The following is a 25,716-nucleotide window of genomic DNA, read 5'->3' as shown; positions in this document are numbered from 1 at the left end:
TGATTTGATAGTTTAATTTGGAACTATGGATCTTGTTGATATTTTCGATTGGAAGGCGCATTATTGAAAATAAATCGGTTCTTTCCAGAACCACAATTTTATTCAAGACAAGGTTGAGCCGGAACGAGTTTTCTTTAAAATGCAAATCATAATCACTCGACGACGGCGGAAAATTGCCGTCAACAGCAATTTTTTAAGCGCTCGTCAGAGGGAGACGCTAAACAAATTTAGTCGCGTGGAAATCGTCCATAGCGTTTCATCGGCAAAATGTCTTGTGGCTCACGTTGGCGTCAGTAGCAGTAAAACGATTTTTTCCCGATGTTTGAGTTTTGTGGCTGTTAGTGATTGTAAAGGCGCATTTTTGAAAACTAGCTGACCCAACGAACTTTGTCTCGTCAAAATTTGATCAATTTTCTGTCACATTATTTTGCTATTAATTATGTAAACAAACAAAGCATAATTCGATCTTTCCATTATCGAATGATAATGCCAACATTGTGTTATACTATACAGATTATCAAGATTTGAAATGCTCGTAAAAATGTATGAAAAACCATTGCGTCGAAGATATTGGTTTTCGACTTTTCTAAATTCATTGTAAATATTAGAAGTAGAAGAAAGGTAAGAGTCTAGAAACCGAAAGTTACGGGGAAGAATATTGCGAATATCTTGACACAGACTTACAGCAAACCGACAAACCAGTCTGTAAGAACAATGCTAACACTCCATGCGTATGCACCAGTCTAGCAGGCAACCTTCAAAAACAACGCGCCCATAAATAGCAACACAATCTCCACACACTTTTCCTGACTATAAGGACGACGACGGCGACGACGACCACGCCGATATTTCACAATGGAGGCACTCATAAAATTTCATATTATTTTAATGTTACATAATTTGCCGAGAGCATTATCTGAAATTTGTTTACGCCCGAGCGTCGGTGCTATCGTTTCGGTACTATCTCGGCACAGCAGACCACGAAGCACCGTATATGGTGGCCAGCGACGACGACGGGAGCCGCTGATGGCACGCAGCAAGCAAGCGAAGAACCACTTTCGCTAGAATGGATCGTCGTTGTAGTCGTCGTAGTCGTCGGAATTGTTGTAGCAAGATATACATAAGGTACATGGGAAGCAGCCATCGTTTGGCCCCGGTTGGCAATGAATAAAATGTTTCGCATGGAGTGCAACAGACACCATTTTTCGGAGCAATGGATTCACGCGTCGCCTTGGTGAAATTCTGATATACAGCTTTTCGATGTAATTTCGATAATTTTCTAGGTCTTGGTACTCGTGCTCGCATTGCCTTTCGGTTACGATGGCCAAAATGTATTGCCGCTTCGACGGGATCCATTGGCAACCCGTGAAAATAAACATTGGAATAATTTTATTTATGGCCACATTCAGCAGCCGGGCCGCGGGATCGGAAGTTTCAATGGAATGAATATGATATCAAGCTACCCCCGGGCCACACACAGCACGACAAAGCATGCAAGTGTATGTTGGACAAACGAGGTACACATTATTTGCATTTTAATGTTTTCTAGGGAAGCGATAAAGCAATTTCCTGCGGAAAGTTTAATATCTTGCAAATGAGGGAAACGAAATTTAATTGACTATAAATATTTATGTGTTTTTCCAGCTTTATCGGATCACGCCCAAACTGAAAGCTGCGAATCGGTTCACGGTGCAGCTTGTGTAGTTTTCAGATACTATAACAGATAATCGCCGAAAATGGAAGCAGCGTTTCAGACAAATGGAGAGATAAACAGTCGTTGTAAAAGTAATCTTTAATTCTATATTCCTTTCGAGAACAAAAACAACCAGATCAATTCATCTATTAGAGATGATGTCTTTCTCGTGCGCCATAAAATGTAATTAAATAAACACATTAGAGAGGTTGAAATTGCATTACGAAGAGATAATGTTTCCATCAACTCTCATTTATATGCATTATTGCCATTTTTCCATAGCGAAACAGTAGACCCACCTGTCAAATAAAACGTGTTGGAAGTAGTGCCACTCTGAAAATATGATAATGTGCGTTTACGTAATTGTTTGATCAAGAGAACTAATTGCGACTACCATCTTCGTTGGCATTCGGAATAAGTTGAAAGGTTTGTTACCTATAGAGAGCAGATCATCACGAGAAAAGGCATTGTAGTCCACCCTTCTCTTCACACTCTAAAGGATTGGGTGAAGCAGTTGTTCGCTGAAATTTCCACAACATAAATATTTTTCTCTATAAAAAGTCAAAAGGTTTTCACAAAGAGCAATATTTATTGCCTCTACCTTTATTTCTTGCCAATGAAATTTCTTATTTTGTAAGTAAAATTTCCCCATGGAAATTTTATTTCGCTGCCAATAAACGTGCGATTTACATTCAAGTACTTTGTTTTTGATTGACAATCAGTTCGAAATTAAACGAAATTCTGATTGCTTTCCATTTTCGATTTTTTTGAAATATTGCGAAATGAAATTTATGAAAATAGATTTCGTCAAAACAAATTCCGTGGAACTTCGTTTCGTTTCTAACCATCAAAATTAAATTATTTCCCCACACACTTAGACGAGAAAATATCTGAAAGCAAGCTTCAATGTAGGAGAGTAGCTCCATGATGTAGCACCTCTGGAAAAAATATGACATATTTCGAAGGATTCGCCTCAACAAGTAAACCTCGTTAAAACATCACAATATCTGGTCCCAAATAAACAAACGAATCAATCAGTCAACCCTTTCCCTACAAACAACTTACTACATAGGCACTACTGAATAGCTGCTTAACACTCCTCCGACCGTGCCTCCCAAACAGTCGGAACGCTATTTTCAAATCGCTATATCTCAGCCGTTGGTGAACCGATTTGAACAATTTTGGGACTCACAAATTTTCCCGTCCATCAAGATTTGTCTGAGATGTTGAGACCTCCGATCGGAACAAAAATGACCTCTGTGGACCTCCAAACGTCGGAGCAAGTCGTGATTTTCATACAAATTTCGTGGTTGGTGCTCACCAGCTTGATGTTCATGCTAATATTAGTAAGATACTTCGAAATCCGTGAGATTTAGAAAAATGCCGTCTTCTACAATTTTGTTCAGGAGGCCAAAACTAAACTGTCGCAGATCATGATATTTTGGAACTCGTCCGCTTGGCGGCGCTAGTGTATATGGGAATATTCGGTCGGTCAAATATTTCGGAATCCGAAAGATTTAGAAAGCCGCCGTCTTCTACAAATTTGTTCAGGAGGCCAAACCCATACTGTCGCAGATCATATTATTTTGGAACTCGTCCGCTTGGTAGCGCTAGTGTATATGGGAATACTCGTTGGGTCAAATATTTCGGAATCCGAAAAATTTAGAAAGCTGCAGTCTTCTACAAATTTGTTCAGGAGGCCAAACCCATACTGTCGCAGATCATATTATTTTGGAATTCGTCCGCTTGGCGGCGCTAGTGTATATGGGAATACTCGTTGGGTCAAATATTTCGGAATCCGAAAGATTTAGAAAGCTGCAGTCTTCTACAAATTTGTTCAGGAGGCCAAACCCATACTGTCGCAGATCATATTATTTTGGAACTCGTCCGCTTGGTGGCGCTAGTGTATATGGGAGTACTCGTTGGGTCAAATCATCAGCTGTTGGGAGAACCATCCATCGTTCACACCGCGAAAATCGGACGACTGCGGTGGGCCGGGCACGTAGCCAGAATGTCGGACAATAACCCGGTGAAAATGGTTCTCGACAACGATCCGACGGGCACAAGAAGGCGAGGTGCGCAGCGGGCAAGGTGGATCGATCAGGTGGAAGATGACTTGCGGACCCTCCGTAGACTGCGTGGCTGGCGACGTGTTGCCATGGACCGAGCCGAATGGAGAAGACTCTTACATACTGCACAGGCCACTTCGGCCTTAGTCTGAATAAATAAAATAAATCGTTGGGTCAAATATTTCGGAATCCGAAAAATTTAGAAAGCTGCAGTCTTCTACAAATTTGTTCAGGAGGCCATAACCATACTGTCGCAGATCATATTATTTTGGAATTCGTCCGCTTGGCGGCGCTAGTGTATATGGGAATACTCGTTGGGTCAAATATTTCGGAATCCGAAAGATTTAGAAAGCTGCAGTCTTCTACAAATTTGTTCAGGAGGCCAAACCCATACTGTCGCAGATCATATTATTTTGGAACTCGTCCGCTTGGTGGCGCTAGTGTATATGGGAGTACTCGTTGGGTCAAATATTTCGGAATCCGTAGGATTTAGAAAGCTGCCGTCTTCTACAAATTTGTTCAGGAGGCCATAACCATACTGTCGCAGATCATATTATTTTGGAATTCGTCCGCTTGGCGGCGCTAGTGTATATGGGAATACTCGTTGGGTCAAATATTTCGGAATCCGTAGGATTTAGAAAGCTGCCGTCTTCTACAAATTTGTTCAGGAGGCCATAACCATACTGTCGCAGATCATATTATTTTGGAATTCGTCCGCTTGGCGGCGCTAGTGTATATGGGAATACTCGTTGGGTCAAATATTTCGGAATCCGAAAGATTTAGAAAGCTGCAGTCTTCTACACATTTGTTCAGGAGGCCAAACCCATACTGTCGAAGATCATATTATTTTGGAACTCGTCTGCTTGGTGGCGCTAGTGTATATGGGAATACTCGGTCAGTCAATTCGTCGTGATTTTCATACAAATTTCGTGGTTGGTGCTCACCAGCTTGATGTTCATGCTAATATTAGTAAGATACTTCGAAATCCGTGAGATTTAGAAAAATGCCGTCTTCTACAATTTTGTTCAGGAGGCCAAAACTAAACTGTCGCAGATCATGATATTTTGGAACTCGTCCGCTTGGCGGCGCTAGTGTATATGGGAATATTCGGTCGGTCAAATATTTCGGAATCCGAAAGATTTAGAAAGCCGCCGTCTTCTACAAATTTGTTCAGGAGGCCAAACCCATACTGTCGCAGATCATATTATTTTGGAACTCGTCCGCTTGGTAGCGCTAGTGTATATGGGAATACTCGTTGGGTCAAATATTTCGGAATCCGAAAAATTTAGAAAGCTGCAGTCTTCTACAAATTTGTTCAGGAGGCCAAACCCATACTGTCGCAGATCATATTATTTTGGAATTCGTCCGCTTGGCGGCGCTAGTGTATATGGGAATACTCGTTGGGTCAAATATTTCGGAATCCGAAAGATTTAGAAAGCTGCAGTCTTCTACACATTTGTTCAGGAGGCCAAACCCATACTGTCGTAGATCATATTATTTTGGAACTCGTCCGCTTGGTGGCGCTAGTGTATATGGGAATACTCGTTGGGTCAAATATTTCGGAATCCGTAGGATTTAGAAAGCTGCCGTCTTCTACAAATTTGTTCAGGAGGCCATAACCATACTGTCGCAGATCATATTATTTTGGAATTCGTCCGCTTGGCGGCGCTAGTGTATATGGGAATACTCGTTGGGTCAAATATTTCGGAATCCGAAAGATTTAGAAAGCTGCAGTCTTCTACAAATTTGTTCAGGAGGCCAAACCCATACTGTCGCAGATCATATTATTTTGGAACTCGTCCGCTTGGTGGCGCTAGTGTATATGGGAGTACTCGTTGGGTCAAATATTTCGGAATCCGTAGGATTTAGAAAGCTGCCGTCTTCTACAAATTTGTTCAGGAGGCCATAACCATACTGTCGCAGATCATATTATTTTGGAATTCGTCCGCTTGGCGGCGCTAGTGTATATGGGAATACTCGTTGGGTCAAATATTTCGGAATCCGAAAGATTTAGAAAGCTGCAGTCTTCTACAAATTTGTTCAGGAGGCCAAACCCATACTGTCGCAGATCATATTATTTTGGAACTCGTCCGCTTGGTGGCGCTAGTGTATATGGGAATACTCGGTCAGTCAAATATTTCGGAATCCGTAGGATTTAGAAAGCTGCCGTCTTCTACAAATTTGTTCAGGAGGTCATAACCATACTGTCGCAGATTATATTATATTGGAACTCGTCCGCTTGGCAGCGCTAGTGTATATGCAAATACTCCTAGGGTCGAATATTTCGGAATCCGAAAGATTTAGAAGGCTGCCGTCTTATACAAATTTGTTCAGGAGGCCAAAACCATACTGTCGCAGATCATATTATTTTGGAACTCCTCCGCTTGGTGGCGCTAGTGTATATGGGAATACTCGGTCGGTCAAATATTTCGGAACTGTAGGATTTGGAAAGCTGCCGTCTTCTACAATTTTGTTCAGAAGGTCAAAACTATACTGTCGCAGATCATATTATTGTGGAACTCGTCCGCTTGGCGGCGCTAGTATATATGGGAATACTCGTTGGGTCAAATATTTCGGAATGCGAGACTTTATAAGATCAGAATTCATCTGCTTGAATGAATGTTAGTTAGCACATACGGAAACAATAAACCACTAGGTATATGTTTCAGTGACATGCACGTTAGGTTTTTATTTCACTTGATGATACATTCAATAGTACTATTTTTTTAGAAAAAATATCAACTTATAAAGTGTCAAAATGAATATTTAACATAACTGGTTTAACAAAATTATTCTTATTTCACTCCCGTTTTGCACAGTTTGGCCAACAGTTGAAAATATCCTTCACTCTGTGCTCAAAGCACACTACACTTTTTCTTTTTGATCTGGTACAGAAGTTGCAGATGGTCTCTCCTATCTGCTGCCTGTGCGGAATCGGTTCTCCAAGACACACTTATTTATTATTTATTCAGACAAAGGCCGAAGTGGCCTGTGCGGTATATAAGAGTCTTCTCCACTCGGCTCGGTCTACATGTCGCCAACCACGAAGTTTACGGAGGGTCCGCAAGTCATTTTCCACCTGATCGATCAACCTTGCCCGCTGCGCACCTCGCCTTCTTGTGCCCGTTGGATCGTTGTCGAGAACCATCTTAACCGGGTTACTGTCCGACATTCTAGCTACGTGCCCGGCCCACCGCAGTCTTCCAATTTTCGCGGTATGAACGATGGATGGTTCTCCCATCAGCTCATGCAACTCGTGGTTCATTCTCCACATACCGTCCGCTATCTGCACCACACCATAGATGGTACGCAGCACTATCCTTTCGAAAACTCCAAGTGCGCGTTGGTCCTCCACGAGCATTGTCCATGTCTCGTGTCCGTAGAGGACTACCGGTCTAATGAGCGTTTTGTAGATTGTCAGATTGTCTTGCGGAGTCCGAAGTACGTATGATTGTTAGCCACTATACGTCTCCGCCTATATCTGCTGGTATCATTTTCGGCAGTCACCAGTGAGCCCAAGTACACAAATTCTTCTACCACCTCGATTTCGTCACCACCGATGCCAACTCGCGGTGGGTGGCTCACATTGTCCTCTCGTGAACCTCTTCCTATCATGTACTTCGTCTTCGACGTGTTGATGACTAGTCCGACCCACGTAGCTTTCCTCTTCAGTCTGACGTAGGCTTCCTCCATCTTCTCAAAGTTACGTGCCATAATATCTATGTCGTCGGCGAAGCCAAATAGCTGGACGGACTTTTTGAAAATTGTACCAATCGTGTTAATCCCTGCTCTTCGTATTACCCCTTCCAAAGAGATGTTGAATAGCAGACACAAAAGACCATCACCTTGCCGTAACCCTATACGCGCGGTCTCGAGAATGCCCCTGAAAATCGAACTACGCACATCACCCGATCCATCGTCGCTATGATCAAGTCAGTTTATCCGGAAATCCGTGTTCGTGCATAGCCATAGCTGGACCCAATCGAAGTCGATGAATAGATGATGTGTGGGCACGTTTAATTCACGGAATTTCTGCAGTACTTGTCGAATGGTGAACACCTGGTCTGTGGTATATCGGTCGTATGTCTGCTCCAACTGTGCGTAGAACGCTTCTTTCTCGTCATCGGGTGTCCCTTCGTGTGAGCAGTGCACGTTGATGATGCCATAGTTGAAGAAACTGCCTTTTATCTTTAGCTTGCACATTCTTGCGTTGATTGCCTGCCACCCAATCACGCGTTGGCACATCTTACCCGGCACTATGAAGCCGGTTCCCAGCTCGTTGGTGGTGCCACAGCTTTGGTAGAATGTAGCCGCTCGATGCCCGCTTTTCCACACTTTCTGTCCTGTCCAGCAAATCTCCTGCAGCGCCACGATGTCGAAGTTGCGGGGATGTAATTCATCGTAGATCATCCTGTCGCAATCTGCGAAACCTAGCGACTTGCAGTTCCATGTTCCAAGCTTCCAATCAAGATCCTTTATTCGTCGTCTAGGTCTTTGCCGATTATATCGAGTCGCATTATCTCTTATATTGCTCGTAATTATTGGTTTTCCAGGCGGCTTATTGCTTTTGCTTGAATGAATAGATTGAACATGTGATATTCTCATATTTGGAATAAACGTTAAGGTCTGCTTCAGAAGATCATGTTGAACATTTTCGTTTTACAATTTCTCAACCTTCACGAAGAACTTCAGCATATCGGTTTTGAAGTTCCGTGTGTATACTTCCTCTTTGAAATAGCTTCAGCCTTTGTCCCACATGATTTTCAGCAAGACGAAACGCCAGGTCTTTCAAAAATAACTCATAACGACGCATAATTCTATTTTCCCAGGCTAGAAATTTCGTTGTAAACAATACGAACGAGTTTTGTAGCATCATTTCGAGATCTCCGTAAAAAAACACCATCTTTTCGTTGGCTTCGATAGCGAGAACTGTTTTGTTATGTCACCAAAATATCTACGCCGCATTTCATTGGATTGTAGTGCTCATTCACAAGTGGCAATACGACAGAGGAACTTTTAAAGGAATTTCTGGATAAACTTCTGAAATTTTTTTTAGAGGAACTTCTGAAGCAATTCCTGGACGATCTTTAGAAAGAATTCCCGGTGGAACTTACGAGAAAAAATCCTGGGGGAACTTGCGGAGGAATGCCAGTAGAAACACCCCAAGGAATCCTGTAGGGACATCACGAAGAATTCTTGGAGCAATTTCCGGAGAAGCTTTCGGCAGAATTCCTGGTGGAACTTCCACGGGAACTCCTGAAGGAACTTTCGAAGAAATTCCTTGAGAAACTTTCAGAGGAATTCCTGAAAGCAATTCCTGGAGGAACTTCCGGAGAAATTCCTGAAGCAACTTCCATAGGAATGCCTGGAGGAACTTCCGAAGGAAGGAGGAATTCCTGGAGGAACTTCCGTAGGAATTCCTAAGGGCATTTCCGAAAGAAATTCCCAGAGGAACTTCCGGAAGGAATTTTCGGAGCATTTCTGAAGGAATTTCCGGAGGAATTCCTGGAGGAACGTCCGAAGGAATTCGTGGAGCAACTTCCGGAGGAATTCCTGGAGGAACTTCCGGAGGAATTCCTGGAGGAACATCCGGAGGAATTCCTTGAGGAACTTCTGGAGGAATTCCTGGAGGAACTTCCGGAGGAATTCCTGGAGGAACTTCCGGAGGAATTATTGGAGGAACTTCCGGAGGAATTCCTGGAGGAACTTCCGGAGGAATTCCTGGAGGAACTTCCGGAGGAATTCCTGGAGGAACTTCCGGAGGAATTCCTGGAGGAACTTCCGGAGGAATTCCTGGAGGAACTTCCGGAGGAATTCCTGGAGGAACTTCCGGAGGAATTCCTGGAGGAACTTCCGGAGGAATTCCTGGAGGAACTTCCGGAGGAATTCCTGGAGGAACTTCCGGAGGAATTCCTGGAGGAACTTCCGGAGGAATTCCTGGAGGAACTTCCGGAGGAATTCCTGGAGGAACTTCCGGAGGAATTCCTGGAGGAACTTCCGGAGGAATTCCTGGAGGAACTTCCGGAGGAATTCCTGGAGGAACTTCCGGAGGAATTCCTGGAGGAACTTCGGAGGAATTCCTGGAGGAACTTCCGGAGGAATTCCTGGAGGAACTTCCGGAGGAATTCCTGGAGGAACTTCCGGAGGAATTCCTGGAGGAACTTCCGGAGGAATTCCTGGAGGAACTTCCGGAGGAATTCCTGGAGGAACTTCCGGAGGAATTCCTGGAGGAACTTCCGGAGGAATTCCTGGAGGAACTTCCGGAGGAATTATTGGAGGAAGTTCCGGAGGAATTCCTGGAAGAACTTCCGCAGGAATTCCTGGAGGAACTTCAGGAGGAATTCCTGGAGGAACTTCCGGAGGAATTCCTGGAGGAAGTTCCGGAGGAATTCCTGAAGGAAGTTCCGGAGGAAATCCTGGAGGAACTTCCGGAGGAATTCCTGGATGAACTTCCGGAGGAATTCCTGGAGGAACTTCCGGAGGAACTCCTGGAGGAACTCCTGGAGGAACTTCCGGAGGAATTCCTGGAAGAACTTCCGGAGGAATTCCTGGAAGAACTTCCGGAGGAATTCCTGGAAGAACTTCCGGAGGAATTGTTTTTGGCCTCCTAAACAAAACTGTAGAAGACGGCAGCTTTCAAATTTTTTCGGATTCCGAAAAATTTGACCCAACGAGCTTTCTCATATACACTAGCGCCGCCAAGCGGACGGTTTTGGCCTCCAGAAAAAAAAATAAAAGGTGGCAGCTTTCTAAATCTTACGGATTCTGAAATGTTTGACCCAACTAGCTTTCTTATATACATTAGCGCCGCCAAGCGGACGAGTTTTAAAATAATATGATCTGCGACAGTATGTTTTTGGCCTCCTAAACAAAATTGTAAGCTTTCTAAAATTTTCGAATTCCGAAATATTTACCCAACTCACATACTCTAGCGCCACCAAGCGGACGAGTTCCAAAATATTATGATCTGCGATAGTATGGATCTGACATCCGGAACAAAATTTTAAAGACGGCAGCTTTCTTAATCTTTCGAATTCCGAAATATTTGACTGAACGAGCTTTTTCATATACATTAGCGCCGCCAAGCGGACGAGTTTTAAAATAATATGATCTGCGACAGTATGTTTTTGGCCTCCTAAACAAAATTGTAAGCTTTCTAAAATTTTCGAATTCCGAAATATTTTTCCCAACTAGCTTTCTCATATACTCTGGCGCCGCCAAGCGAACGAGTTCCGAAATATTATGATCCACGATAGTATGGATCTGACCTCCGGAACAAAATTGTAGAACACGGCAGCTTTCTAAATCCTACGGACTCCGAAATATTTGACCCAACGAGTATTTCCATATATACTAGCGCCACCAAGCGGACGAGTTCCAAAATAATATGATCTAGGACAGTATGGTTTTGGCCTCCTGGACAAATTTGTAGAAGACGGCGGCTTTCTAAATCTTTCGGATTCCGAAATATTTGACCGACCGAGTATTCCCATATACACTAGCGCCACCAAGCGGAGGAGTTCCAAAATAATATGATCTGCGACAGTATGGTTTTGGCCTCCTGAACAAATTTGTATAAGACGGCAGCCTTCTAAATCTTTCGGATTCCGAAATATTCGACCCTAGGAGTATTTGCATATACACTAGCGCCGCCAAGCGGACGAATTCCAAAATAATATGATCTGCGACAGTATGGTTATGGCCTCCTGAACAAATTTGTAGAAGACGGCAGCTTTCTAAATCCTACGGATTCCGAAATATTTGACCGACCGAGTATTCCCATATACACTAGCGCCACCAAGCGGAGGAGTTCCAAAATAATATGATCTGCGACAGTATGGTTTTGGCCTCCTGAACAAATTTGTATAAGACGGCAGCCTTCTAAATCTTTCGGATTCCGAAATATTCGACCCTAGGAGTATTTGCATATACACTAGCGCCGCCAAGCGGACGAATTCCAAAATAATATGATCTGCGACGGTATGGTTATGGCCTCCTGAACAAATTTGTAGAAGACGGCAGCTTTTTAAATCCGACGGACTCCGAAATATTTGACCCAAAGAGTATTTCCATATACACTAGCGCCACCAAGCGGACGAGTTCCAATATAATATAATCTGCGACAGTATGGTTAGGACCTCCTGAACAAATTTGTAGAAGACGGCAGCTTTCTAAATCCTACGGATTCCGAAATATTTGACTGACCGAGTATTCCCATATACACTAGCGCCACCAAGCGGACGAGTTCCAAAATAATATGATCTGCGACAGTATGGTTATGGCCTCCTGAACAAATTTGTAGAAGACGGCAGCTTTCTAAATCCTACGGATTCCGAAATATTTGACCCAACGAGTATTCCCATGTAGACTAGCGCTGCCAAGCGAAAAAGCTCCAAAATAATATGATCTAGGACAGTATGGTTTTGGCCTCCTGGACAAATTTGTATAAGACGGCGGCTTTCTAAATCTTTCGGATTCCGAAATATTTGACCGACCGAGTATTCCCATATACACTAGCGCCGCCAAGCGGACGAGTTCCAAAATATCATGATCTGCGACAGTTTAGTTTTGGCCTCCTGAACAAATTTGTAGAAGACGGCGGCTTTCTAAATCTTTCGGATTCCGAAATATTTGACCCAACGAGTATTCCCATATACACTAGCGCCGCCAAGCGGACGAGTTCCAAAATATCATGATCTGCGACAGTTTAGTTTTGGCCTCCTGAACAAAATTGTAGAAGACGGCATTTTTCTAAATCTCACGGATTTCGAAGTATCTTACTAATATTAGCATGAACATCAAGCTGGTGAGCACCAACCACGAAATTTGTATGAAAATCACGACTTGCTCCGACGTTTGGAGGTCCACAGAGGTCATTTTTGGTCTGATCGGAGGTCTCAACATCTCAGACAAATCTTGATGGACGGGAAAATTTGTGAGTCCCAAAATTGTTCAAATCGGTTCACTAACGGCTGAGATATAGCGATTTGAAAATAGTGTCTTTCGAGGCATGGTCGTTCGTGTAAGTAAAACCTATCACGGTCGGAGGAGTGTTAACAGATAATTATAGTGTCGGCCCAGCCGTTAGTCCCCAACGAAACCAACTATGATACGATTATCTGGATCATTATTATTTCTCCCATTACGGCACGCACGACACAGCACCAGGAGATCAATATCCGAGTTTGACTTTCGACCTTCCGGCCAGCGCCCACGTTGGTTGGTTCCATGTCCGACTTGTCCATCCATTCGTCAGCGCCAGACACCATCCATCCGCTTAGCAGAAAGTCAAATTGTCATAAACCCAACTAAGCTCGGCCCATTTATCAAAGTAGTGCTTTGGGCCTACGTAAGCAGGAGCGTTTGATGCCTGGCACTGCTGACACATAGCTTATCACTCTCAGGTGTCAACCGAATGACGGTTTGTGCAAATGTTTGTCTCGTTCCGGGTGAGGGCGGACCGACACCAAACAGGCCTAACTTTTTGATAAATATTTTCTTCATTCGGGTTTCCTCCTTCCATTCAAAAGCTTTGGAATCATTCGATTGTAGCCATTTCGGTCGTCTGCTAAGCTGTCTGAAGCCCTTCTCGGGAGTGCCAACGCTAGTTTTCCTTCACAGTTTGTATCTGTTTCCGATGAAATCGTTCTGTTTGTGTGTGAATGTGCAAGCGTGCTTGGGTCCAGGATCCCGCATCCTTATCAACGCTTTGCATGGAAAAGTTCTGAATCCCGTTCACTGCCACAAAGAACTGCTCCCATCTGCACACTGCTGTCTGCAGTGAGTTTGACCTCGTCGTTGTCCGGTTCCAATGTCCGCAGGGCATCTCAATGCCGAGTATGAAACAAAACAGAAAAACCTAACCGTTCCGCCGGGAGATAAAATCCAAATGGTACAAGCTTATCACAAAAGAAGCTGGCAGTACCATTTTTCTCATATCACACAAAAATGTCACTTTCCAAAGTGGGTCCCCTTGCGGTGCACAGTGTTGCTTTTTGTCGATTTCGTGCGCTTTTTTAATAGCATCGTTTCTGTTGATTATTTCGCTGTAGTTTGTTTGGAGGAAACGTTAGATATCATAAAGGGCTTTTTTTGAGAAAATCTGTGTAATGATTAATCCACCTAAAAGTGAGATAAAAATTTTACTTTTTCACCTAAACCGTATATGCGCCTAGTGTCTTCAAGAAAGTTGTAGCGGATGGTATTTTAGGCCACTTTGCCAAAATCATGTATCTGTGACTTATACTTTACTAGATATGTGACATTTACCGTGGAAGGCCCTAAAATCAGTTTTTGAGCATAACTTTTTATATGTTTCAGGCACTTTTACACCCTTCTACAAAGTTGTTTGGCTAATAAAAATACACGTTTTTGTAGAACATTGCGAAGCTCTATCTCTTAAAATTGATAAGTTATTTGAGAAAATATGTTTTTTCTAGGGGTATTTGAGAATCGTATAACTTGGTCCGGCGCAAAATGGCGCAGACAACTTTTTAGTTCTCTGAAGCTGCTGTATGTTGACTCTTGCCTAGCGATTGAAGCTTGTGTTTACACGAAATTACAAACGAGTTATATAGATTTTATTTTTTTTTGTTTTTGGCCTTACTCGTACACTAAGATTATGTATAGGCTATAGGATCGCACTAAAAACCAATATTTGATGGTGGCCCATAAGCCCATAGTTTTATATAGAAATTCGATAAACTGAGCTGATGTCTGTATGTGTGTATGAGTGTATGTGTGTATGTGTAGACATTTAAAAGACACCTTTTTTGCCTTTCTCGTACACTAAGTGCAAAACTAAAAGACTTTTTTATTAAGACTAGATATACACATAGTGTCTTCGGGAAAGCTGTAGCGGATAGTATTTTGAGCCATATTGCCAAAGACACCCCATGTCTAACTATTATACTTTAAAAAATATGTAAAAATGTAAAAAAATAAAATAACAAACATTGCGAAGTTTCTTTAAAAAATCTGTGATTTGTAGAGGAAGTTTGAAATCTATATAACACACGTGTAATTTCGTGTAAACATAAGTTTCAATCACTAGAGAAAAGTAGAAGAACAGTAGTTTCTGAATCCTAAAAAGTTTTGTGGGCCATTTTGCGCCGGAACAGGCTATTTGATTTCTGAACACCCCTAGAAAAAACACCTTTTTCATTATAACTTTTAAGCTTTAAGAGATAGCGCTTCGCAATGTTCCACAAAAACGTGTAGTTTTGTTTGACAAATAACTTTGTAGAAGGTTGGAAAAGTCTTGGAAAAATAGAAAAAAAGTTATGATAAAAAATGTGATTTTAGGGATCTTCCATTGAAAAAGTCACATATTTTTTAAAGTATAATAGTTAGACATGGGGTGTCTTTGGCAATATGGCTCAAAATACTATCCGCTACAGCTTTCCCGAAGACACTATGTGTATATCTAGTCTTAATAAAAAGTCTTTTAGTTTTGCACTTAGTGTACGAGAAAGGCAAAAAAGGTGTCTTTTAAATGTCTACACATACACACATACACTCATACACACATACAGACATCAGCTCAGTTTATCGAATTTCTATATAAAACTATGGGCTTATGGGCCACCATCAAATATTGGTTTTTAGTGCGATCCTATAGCCTATACATAATCTTAGTGTACGAGTGAGGCCAAAAACAAGAAAATTTAAAATCTATATAACTCGTTTGTAATTTCGTGTAAACACAAGCTTCAATCGCTAGGCAAGAGTCAACATACAGCAGCTTCAGAAAACTAAAAAGTTGTCTGCGCCATTTTGCGCCGGACCAAGTTATACGATTCTCAAATACCCCTAGAAAAAACATATTTTCTCATATAACTTATCAATTTTAAGAGATAGAGCTTCGCAATGTTCTAGAAAAACGTGTATTTTTATTAGCCAAACAACTTTGTAGAAGGGTGTAAAAGTGCCTGAAACATATAAAAAAAGTTATGCTCAAAAAACTGATTTTAGGGGCCTTCCACGGTAAATGTCACATATCTAGTAAAGTATAAGTCACAGATACATGATTTTTGGCAAAGTGGCCTAAAATACCATCCGCTACAACTTTCTCGAAGACACTAGGCGCATATACGGTTTAGGTGAAAAAGTAAAATTTTTATCTCACTTTTAGGTGGATTAATCATTTCACAGATTTTCTCAAAAAAGCCCTTTATGATATCTAACGTTTCCTCCAAACAAACTACAGCGAAAAAATCAACAGAAACGATGCTATTAAAAAAGCGCACGAAATCGACAAAAAGCAACACTGTGCGGTGGTTTGCATTTACGGATCGTTTTATGGCCTTTCGCTGGCACGTTTACATACAATCCCGAATATTACGATACGGATATTTTTGTTGTAGTAATAGTGAGACTGATTTAAATATTTTTATAAATTATAATTTTTCTACCTTTTTTCACAATACATATAAGAAATTTACATTTTTGTATACCAAACATCCGCTGGTTGGGTGTGCTGCTTAGCACCAAATCTTGCCTTATCAAACAAATCATTAAACAAGCAAGCCAATTAGGTCTTCACCTAACGCATCAGTGCAATCGCCACTGTATTCGGTTCAGCGTTCAGTACCTTCATGCTCATGTTATTCCATAAATTGTTCTCGACGCTTCTACATGTGCGCCTCACATCAGCATCGCGTCGCGTCGGTTAGTTGGTATTCATCAAGGATCTCCATCCTGACTTCAAGTCCTTCCGGGAACAGCAGTGAACTGGTCATATCATGATGGGTAGCTTCCAGTTCCTGTTTGGGACAGAAATTTCTTTCCGCCGGTGGATACGAGTGCTAGACAAAGGTCAAACGAACTATTTCGAGCTGGTGGTGGCCGGAGATGACATTTTGATTTCCTAACAGTAATTGTAATCGCCGTTTCCAACTGTCGCATTCGTTGGAGAACAATTCACTGCTGCCAGCTGATGGTCTTGAATACGCTCGGCTGAGTCTTTTGACGGATGCAAATTTGGTCGGTGCTTAGTGGCCTCAACGGGGATTTGGTTAGTTGCGATGACAAGAGATACGCTGATGGAATAATTGGAGTCCATTTCTGTGAAGTTGTTCCACTTTATCTGTCATTGAAAAGCCACAAAAGGTTTTTCTTTCTCACGTTCGTGTTGTTGCGTTGCATATTTTCATTCGTTTAGTATGCAGCTAACAAAAATTTCAAAAACTGAATCCAGGTTCGTTCAACGCCAGCTTCAATATGGTTTGTTGAAGTATCACCCGTATCACAAGTATGGTCGTAATCAAGTATGTCTACGTTTCGGCTATGCAGTTTTGGTATTGAAACGATAATCTTGATTACCAAGACTGCATAGCCGAAACGTAGCATAATTACCCCGTTCAGTCAAACTCCCATTGTAATCGTCGTAATCAAGGATAGTTTCAAACATTAATCCGGGGTTTGACTCATTCGGCACGGAATTATTACCAGGGGCAGACTCAACTATAACGATATTTGTATTGTCTAGATTTGGAGGGAAGAGTATCCAAGACAAAAATAATCCACGTCCTCCAATTAGAGATTAACACTGTATTAACCCGGATAAACTATTCAAAGGCTTTATTAAAATCTTCACTACAGGTAAAACAAGAAAGGGCCGTTTGGCCGAAAATTGTTCAGCCGAATGCATTTGGCCAAATAGGTTGTTTGGTCGAAAAGGTCATTTGACTATTTCGCCAAAAAGGTTATTTGGCCGAATTGGTCATGTGACCTAAGGTCACATGAGGTCCCTTGGCCAAAAAGGTCAAATGGCCGAATAGGTCATTTTTCCGAATGGGTCATTTGGCCGATCATGTCATTTGGCCGAACAGGTCATTCGGCAAATAGGTCACTTTGCTCTTCGCACTTTACACTGTGAGAAGTGATAAGTGAGAAATGAAGGGTGAGAAGTGAGACGTCTCTCTTCTCACTCTTCATCTCATACTTCTCACTGTGAAAAGTGAGTAGTATGAAATGAGTAGTGAGACATCCAACATCTGCCTTCGCACTACTCACTTTTCACATTGAGGAGTGAGAGATGAGGAGTGAGAAGTGAGATGTTTCGCTTCTCACTCCTCATTTCTCACTTCTGAATGTGAAAAGTGAGAAGTGAGAAGTGAGATGTGTGGGAAATAAGTTTTGAGAAGTGAGATTTCTCATTTTTCACACCTCATCTCTCATTTTTCAAATGACCTTTTCGACCAATTCGGACAAATGACCTGTTCGGCACAATGAACAATTCGACCAAATGACCTATTCGGCCAAATAACCTGTTCGGCCGAATGACATGTTCGGTCAAATGACCTTCTCCACCAAATGACCTTTTTGGCCATATGCCATATGACCTATTCGGCCAGTTATATTTCGGCCAGATATATTTCTGTGATTGAATCTGTCATAAGTTTAATTTAACATTTCACTAGATTCGAAACTAATCACCAAAATCACCAAAAGTTCAACGATTCTCATATAGCTTTCAACATAAAGGCTATTGAGTCACTTAGAAACTCGGTTTTGACCTACTAGACCGAAGGCCGTTAAATCAAAGTTTTTTACGCTGAGTGCCATTTGGCCAAATGGTCATTAGGCTAAATGGTCATGAGTGAGCAGTGAGAAGTGAGAAATGAGAAGTAAGAAGTGAGAAGATATAAGTCAGATGTAAGAATTAAGAAGTGAGATGTGAGAAGTGAGAAAGGAGCAGTTAAGGAAAAATTAAAAAGGAATGAGGAATGGATACGCAAACCCAGATTAATCCACCTAGCGGTGCCCGAGCAGGAGCGACAACCTCGATAACAGAAATTGGTATGATTTAGCCTTGCATAAGAGGTAAAATACCAAAAAAATAATACCAAAAACTTATATGCCGAATACTCGAGGCATACCATGCTTAGGTATTTCAATACCAAACGAATAATAATTGGTTATGCATTCGGTATTGAAATATAATTTAATAACAGAATATGTTATGGCTTAAGTATTGTGCATATACATTTTTGGTATTTTACCTCTTATGCAGGGCTAGATCATAACAGAGTATGGTATCAATAACAGAATTAAGTATTATTTAGGCAATTTCTCCTGCTCGGGTGATGGAGCCTATCTCGTGTGTTATAAAAATAGTATTTCGGCCATAGCTTCCGAGCCCATAGTCCGATCTGGCCAATTTTCAATAGAAAACAATGAGACAGGATTCTGCGTCGAATGCAATTTGTTGGGAGAATCGGTTAAGGATAAGTGCCTGAAAAATGAGTGACACTTTTTTCGCGATTGCAAAAATGTATTTTGGCCATAACTTCTGAGCCCATAGTCCGATCTGGCCAATTTCTAATAGGAAACAATGGAACAATGCGTCGAATGCAATTTGTTGCGTGCAAATCGGTTGAGGATAAGTGCATAAAAATGAGTGACACTTTTTTCGCGATTTTTCTATTTAAAAAAAATGTATTTTGGCCATAACTTCCGAGCCCATAGTCCGATCTGGCCAATTTTCAATAGAAAACAATGAGACAGGATTCTGCGTCGAATGCAATTTGTTGGGAGAATCGGTTAATGATAAGTGCCTGAAAAATGAGTGACATTTTTTGCGCACAGACACACACACAGACATCACCTCAATTCGTCGAACTGAGTCGATTGGTATATCATAATAATAATAATAATAATAAGTTCATTTTTGGAGCGAACATATAGCCTTTACGTATACTTAGTATACGAGAAAGGCAAAAAGAAAGAAGAAGGAAGAAGGGTGAAGGACGAAGGAAGAAAGAAGAAAGAGCAAGGAAGAAGAAAGAAGAAAGGGAAGAAGAGAGAAGGAAGGAGAGTTCTCTTCAAAATTGGCAAATGAATTGGCCACACAATGAACTTTGACGGTGGCTCTTTTTGGTTTCTGCGCAAGTATCGTTCAGAAGTGAGGTCTTAAGCCATAGCTTTTGTGGGCCTCGTAACTATCCCCACAAGCGATGTCAATCATCCAGATGCATGTGCTGTGTAGTGTGGGTTCGATTCTCGCCTCGGTAAGGAGAAACTTTTCGTAAAGCGAAAAGTTCTCCACTGGTCCACTGGGTGTTGTGTAAATAACCTGTCTGTTGTCTCATGCTAGATGTCAAGTATTCAGTCTGTGCGACCTCTGGTCGAAGACGGTGACACTGTCTTTTTTTTTTTGATTCGCACGATTTCGAGGCTTATGTCCAATCATTATTGCCCCTTGTAGCCACTTGTAGCCCGAGGTAAACAACCCTACAGGGAAGTAAGAGGTGTCTTGGGGGATCGTGATGTGGTGTATATGCAGGCTATCCATGCCTTTCTTTGCTCGTCTGACATCAAGGTCTAATAGCTCTGTTTTCTTCTTCTCAGTTTTGACGTAAACTACGTCTAAGGGGAAGACTCGGATACAGGGTGACAAATGAAAATTTCCAAATTCGAGACCGTCACGAAATCATGTAAGATTTCGAACTTTAATAGCGCCTTTGTCTTCCGATGGATTTTTCAGATTTATATATCAATCGACTCGGAAATTCTCTACCAATTTGTCAGTTATATTGAAACTTTGGGTTATGAACGTTAAAATAGGGTATCGGATCATTTTGGCAGCACCCTCTTTTCTTGTCCGCAAGAGTCTCGTTTCGGCCGTCGCCGTTCAGTGCGGTTGGCTTTTGGACTCTGCTTTTTGTGCGGTGTTTCGCACAAAAAGTAGAACAATGGAGCCAGACCAGTGACCGCGGTCGAAACAAATGTAACAAAAATGCGTAATGTAGTGCATGGTGTGATGCAGATAGGGGCATGTTTGTGCAGGCATGAGACGATCAATTGTTATCAATGCCAATGCCCTTGCTAGTAATGCAATCATCGCAATGTAATTGCACAAACATATTTATATTAAAAAACGAAAACGGAAAAATGTTGAGCTTTTTTTTGCAAACTTTAAAACTAATAAAGCCAGTGGCGTAGCCAGAAAATTGGTCTGGGGGGGGGGGTTTCTGAACATTTTTTTTTGAAAATAAAATTCTTATAAAAATTTTGTCTCTTGTGGGGGAGGGGTTATGCCCAAAACCACCCCCGTGGCTACGCCACTGAATAAGGCCGTTACACATATTTATTAAAAATTATGGTCTACCCAAGGTCAAGGTCTACTGGTCTCCGCAAAGTCAAGGGGGGGGGGGGGTAATCTTCTTCTGCTTGTACTGAATCGAGCGGCGTAGAAATTTGAATGCAGAAGTTTTTAAACCCGGGGAAGGTTCTTAAGATTCTCCTCTTTGAAATCTGGCTCTGGCTCCTATACAAATGAATTGCCAATTTCATCATAACTCACCATATCTGGCATGTGGAGCTTTGGAAGGGAGCTTTCTGTGGTGGTTTGTAACTCTCCCCCCTTACGGAAAGGGGGCTCTTATACAAATGAACCAAAAATTTCTGCATAACTCGAGAACTAATCAGAGAATAAATCAATTTTAGGCAAAACAAAGTTCGTCGGGTCTGCTAGTAAAAAATAAATATTAAAATGGAAAAAAAAAATTAAAAAAAACTTCTCGGATTTGTTAAGAAAATTATTTTGAGCTTTTTAGTGGAATGTCTTCACTTGTCATAAGACGCCACTTAATTGTACCTTGACAGATACGTATTTCGACCTCAACAGTAAGGTCGTCTTCAGTGTCTCGTACTTGACTCGACTCGACGGGATTGTACAAACTCGTCTTATGACAAGTGAGGTCCTCGGATTTGTTAAAGAATGTTTTGAAAGTTCTCAAAATTCAAGCATTCAAAATTCAAATGCTTCAAAACCCAAATGTTGGCAATTCGGTTCCAAAAAAGGCATCATTACCACTGAGGAATAAATTTGGGTTTTCATAGTAAAATTTTTAAACAATCGTCCCAACAAACAACAACAAGCTACAAATAAGCATCTTGGTTGAATTATTGTTTATTTGTGATCTTTGTAGCTGAATAAAATGGATGCTGAATAATTTGCTAGACAGATTTCATTTCAGCATTTAATCTAACTAATATTCGACATGGCCTATTTATTTGTTTACTACCTTTATTTGAAGTCGAACTTACGTTTTCGTTTTATCACATTTCAGCACATTGGGGAAGTTTAACAATGTACTGAACTGATGATTTTTAAAGTTCTCTGTTCGACTATGATGTGATGCTCTGAAAGGGTGGTCGAATTGAGTTTGAATAGTAAGTTAATAAGCAGGCATTAGACATCCTTCTTAACCTTTGTCCTTCTTAACCATTGGATTTCAAATTTATCTGATCTATCGCACAGTGGGAAAAAACATGCTTTTTCAGTTTGAGAGAAAATCTGGGTTCTAGATCTGGGAAATTTGATTTATAGAAAAATAATGATTTATTTTCAAGACATGCTTTTTATTTTCGTGATTTATTAAACTGTCGGAGATTATAACGAACAAAACTGCTGAAGCAATAAAAAAAAATCATGCATTCATGCGGAACTAAATTTACTAAAAGCTGGACATAACGCCGTTGAAAAACATCGGAAAATTATTGAATCTTTGATGTGTGGAATCCCTATATTATCGCATGGATGTTGATCTTTATTGCGGTGAAATAATTGAAATTATCTTAGCATTTGACAATCATATCGCAACCGATTATCAAGAGATTCTGAGGAAGGCCGAATATAGATTGATTTTATTTTCATAAATGCATAAATAGCATTGGGGACGGATTTTATTTTATCGTTTATCGACATTATTTTTACGTATTTTTCCTAGTGTGCGATGGTTATGACTGGTTGAACAATGGTTGAAATAAAAAATTGTACAGTTATTAACAAACTGTAGTTTGACAGATCGATTTATTGAATAAGAGTTCAATTATGATTCATATTCAGCAATAAGATTATTTATGTTATGCATTGAGTGAGCCATATCTAACAAATCAAGGATGGCGCGGATGACAACGTTACCGGCGGATGATCAAATGACAGCAGTTCGAGACCCGATTTAGGAAAATTTTAAAATGATTATATGAAAATAGCAATTGCTTCAAAATACGTTCATTGAAGATCTTACTGATGTTACCTTCTATGCGCTTCTATGCGTTATTATTTTCGAGGAATTCACATGTAGCTGAATTGAGGCTTAGTAAAATGCTTATTAAAGGTTTAACGAATCAGTTAATAAAGTTGTTTTTCAAAATGAGATGATGTAGTTGTATAACTTCGCCAAAATTGTGTGAACAAAGCTTGAACAGAAGTTGTGATAAGAAATAGTATAGACATAATTCAACACAGCGCTGAATTAAATCATCACACTGATGTTAGTTCAACTAGTGAATGTTTGTTGGGGTATCCAACAATTTTCATATCTAACGCTAGTTTTGTTCGAAACCAGTAACATAAGTAATCAAATGAATTTTCTGAAAATATTCATGCATGGGCACTACAATCCTCGATGAACAAAACTGCCTTACGTAGTTTACGTTGGGCGGTTGTGTCTTGTACATAACCCTTCTGATTTTTTTTTCCATGTCTCTATCTTATTGTTCCGTCTACCATGGAGCTCTGGCCACCGGAAGATACTCTCTGACGAATCTCAACTCGAGCACGATGCCACGCCATTAACAAGGCCATCAAGAGCAGTAAGAGAGCGTGTTTCGACAACCTATGCGAAGGAGCCAACGCGAATCCGTGGGGTGACGCCTACAGGATAGTGATGGCCAAGACCAAAGGGAGCTTTTCACCCCCTGAACGGTCCCCGGATAGGTTGGCGAGGATTATCGATGTACTATTCCCGTCCCGAGCCACAAGCCCCTGGGCTGATGCACCACAAGGCAATATGGGTGCGGCCGAAATGGTGGTTCCGGTGACGAACGAAAAGTTACTCGCGGTGACCAAATCCAAACGAACAAAGCTCCAGGGCCTAATGGAGTTCCGAACAGCGCTCTAATGGCAGCAATCATAGCGAACCCGAACATGTTGAGGCTAGCTATGCAAAGATGCCTAGATGAGTGTAGATTCCCCAAAAGATGGAAAAGACAGAAACTGGTGTTGTTGCCGAAGGCCGGGAAGCCACCGGGCGACCCATCGGCGCATAGACCAATCTGCCTTATAGACACGACGGGCAAATTGCTAGAGAGGATCATCCTCAACAGGCTGACCCCGTACTCAGGCCTGTCTAGCAACCAGTTCGGTTTTCGCAAGGGTAAGTCCACGTTGGACGCTATTAACTCGGTGGTAAAGACCGCCGAGATAGCGATCCAACAGAAAAGGCGAGGTATTCGATACTGTGCGTTAGTGACACTTGATGTGAAGAACGCATTCAACAGTGTAAGCTGAGATGCCATCGCGCTCTCGTTACACCGGCTTAGCCTGCCGGTGGGCCTGTACCGGATTTTAGAAAGCTATTTCCAAAACCGTGTACTATTATACGAGACCGATGCCGGTCAGAGAAGCGTACCTTTTACCGCAGGAGTTCCGCAAGGTTCAAAACTGAACCCGGTACTATGGAACCTTATGTATGACGGGGTTCTGAAGCTAAAGTTCCCTCCTGGTGTTAAGATCGTCGGTTTCGCAGATGACGTAATCTTGGAGGTCTACGGGGAGTCAATTCCCGAGGTAGAACTGACCGCAGCACACGCGATCAGCATGGTGGAGGATTGGATGAGCGCTAGAGGCCTGCAGCTCGATCAACATAAGACGGAGGTGGTTATCGTCAACAACCGCAAGTCGGTTCAACATGCAGTGATTCACGTGGGTGAAGTCGCGATCGCATCAAAGCGGAGTTTGAAGCTCCTTGGGGTCGTAATAGACGACAAGCTGACCTTCGCCAGCCATGTCGACTATGCGTGCAAGAGGGCTTCGACTGCTGTTGCGGCATTATCGAGGATGATGTCCAACAGTTCCAAGGTGTGTGCCAGTAGACGTAACCTACTGGCAGGCGTTGCCGTATCTATTCTTGGGTACAGCGGCTCGTCCTGGGCGAGAGCTCTGGGGGTAACCAGTTACCTGCGGAAGCTGGAGAGCACGTACCGTTTAATGTGTCTCAGAGTGATATCTGCGTACGGCACGATATCACACGATGCAGCTTGCGTGATTGCGAGCATGATGCCAGTCGGGCGGGTCATCCGGGAAGACGAGTAGTGTTTCGAGCTACGTGGCACCAGAGAAGCCCGCGAACGCATCAGGGTGACTTCGGTTGCCAGATGGCAGCGCGAGTGGGATAACTCTTCTAAAGGTAGGTGGACCCACCGGCTGATACCTAACAGCTGCTCTAACTGCCAAGGTGTTAACGAAACTGCAGAGCACATACTGTTCGTATGTCCTCGTTTCGACGTCGAAAGAAGAGCTATGCTAGAGGTTTGCGGTCGGGACACAACCCCGGATACCCTTATCCAGAGGAGTAGGAGTGCGTGGAGGCAGCTGCTTTTTAAATTTGCTCGCTAGTGACATTCGTTGTGATATGTTTGCAATTTCCCAAATCAAACGTATTAATTCGACCGGCCAATGAATCATCCGAATTTGAATTCCGATAGACCTTCGTCCGCGAAGTGATAGTGAAAGCAACAGTGAAAAAAAATGCCAAAAGGTTGGTATTGTAACGGGTGTGTGGTGATCATTTATGCGAGAGAAAAAGTGTAAGCAAGTAGCGCAAGACTGGCTGAACTGGGATAAGTCAAAGTCTGAATGGCACAGAAATTTATGACGTTTTCTGCTGCTTTTATAAATCGCAATCGGCAATCTCTTTAGGGGAGATCCAATAATTACGTAACGCAGAAATTGGCCATTTTCAACCCCCCTTCTCCTCTATGTCACACTTTTTGTATGAATCATTGAAATTTTTTTGTGACGGCGACGGCGAAGTGGAGACATATCCGCATGTGACAAGACTCTCCAAGTTGCTCATGGACCATAGTGGAAGCCATGCAGAAGATGCTCGTTCGGTTTATAAACGTCAGCGACATATGTCCGGGGTTCAACCTAATCGCACC

At 42.0% G+C, this 25,716-nt stretch overlaps 2 protein-coding genes across 4 annotated transcripts in view; one reads left to right on the top strand and one right to left on the bottom strand.

The window, feature by feature from the left end:
* Positions 1 to 25,716, bottom strand: part of LOC134220065 (dipeptidase 1) — an 833,398-nt gene that overhangs the window by 434,158 nt on the left and 373,524 nt on the right. The gene's annotated exons all lie outside the window — the stretch shown is intronic.
* Positions 1,099 to 1,766, top strand: LOC134226157 (uncharacterized). The gene is made up of 3 exons (XM_062706746.1): positions 1,099 to 1,234; positions 1,284 to 1,517; positions 1,645 to 1,766. Exons 1-3 carry the CDS (start codon positions 1,214 to 1,216, stop codon positions 1,702 to 1,704), a joined length of 315 nt encoding a protein of 104 aa, XP_062562730.1. The 5' UTR covers positions 1,099 to 1,213; the 3' UTR covers positions 1,705 to 1,766.

The sequence above is a fragment of the Armigeres subalbatus genome, chromosome 3 (assembly GCF_024139115.2).
Source record: "Armigeres subalbatus isolate Guangzhou_Male chromosome 3, GZ_Asu_2, whole genome shotgun sequence".
NCBI classification, from domain to species: domain Eukaryota; kingdom Metazoa; phylum Arthropoda; class Insecta; order Diptera; family Culicidae; genus Armigeres; species Armigeres subalbatus.
This window is presented reverse-complemented; position numbering and strand designations above follow the sequence as displayed.

Excerpts from the sequence above, each read along its gene's own strand:
- LOC134226157 (XM_062706746.1), top strand. The coding sequence starts at position 1,214 with ATGGATTCACGCGTCGCCTTG. Across the intron at positions 1,235-1,283 it reads TGGATTCACGCGTCGCCTTG|GTCTTGGTACTCGTGCTCGC; the intron begins GTGAAATTCTGA and ends ATAATTTTCTAG. Across the intron at positions 1,518-1,644 it reads GTGTATGTTGGACAAACGAG|CTTTATCGGATCACGCCCAA; the intron begins GTACACATTATT and ends GTGTTTTTCCAG.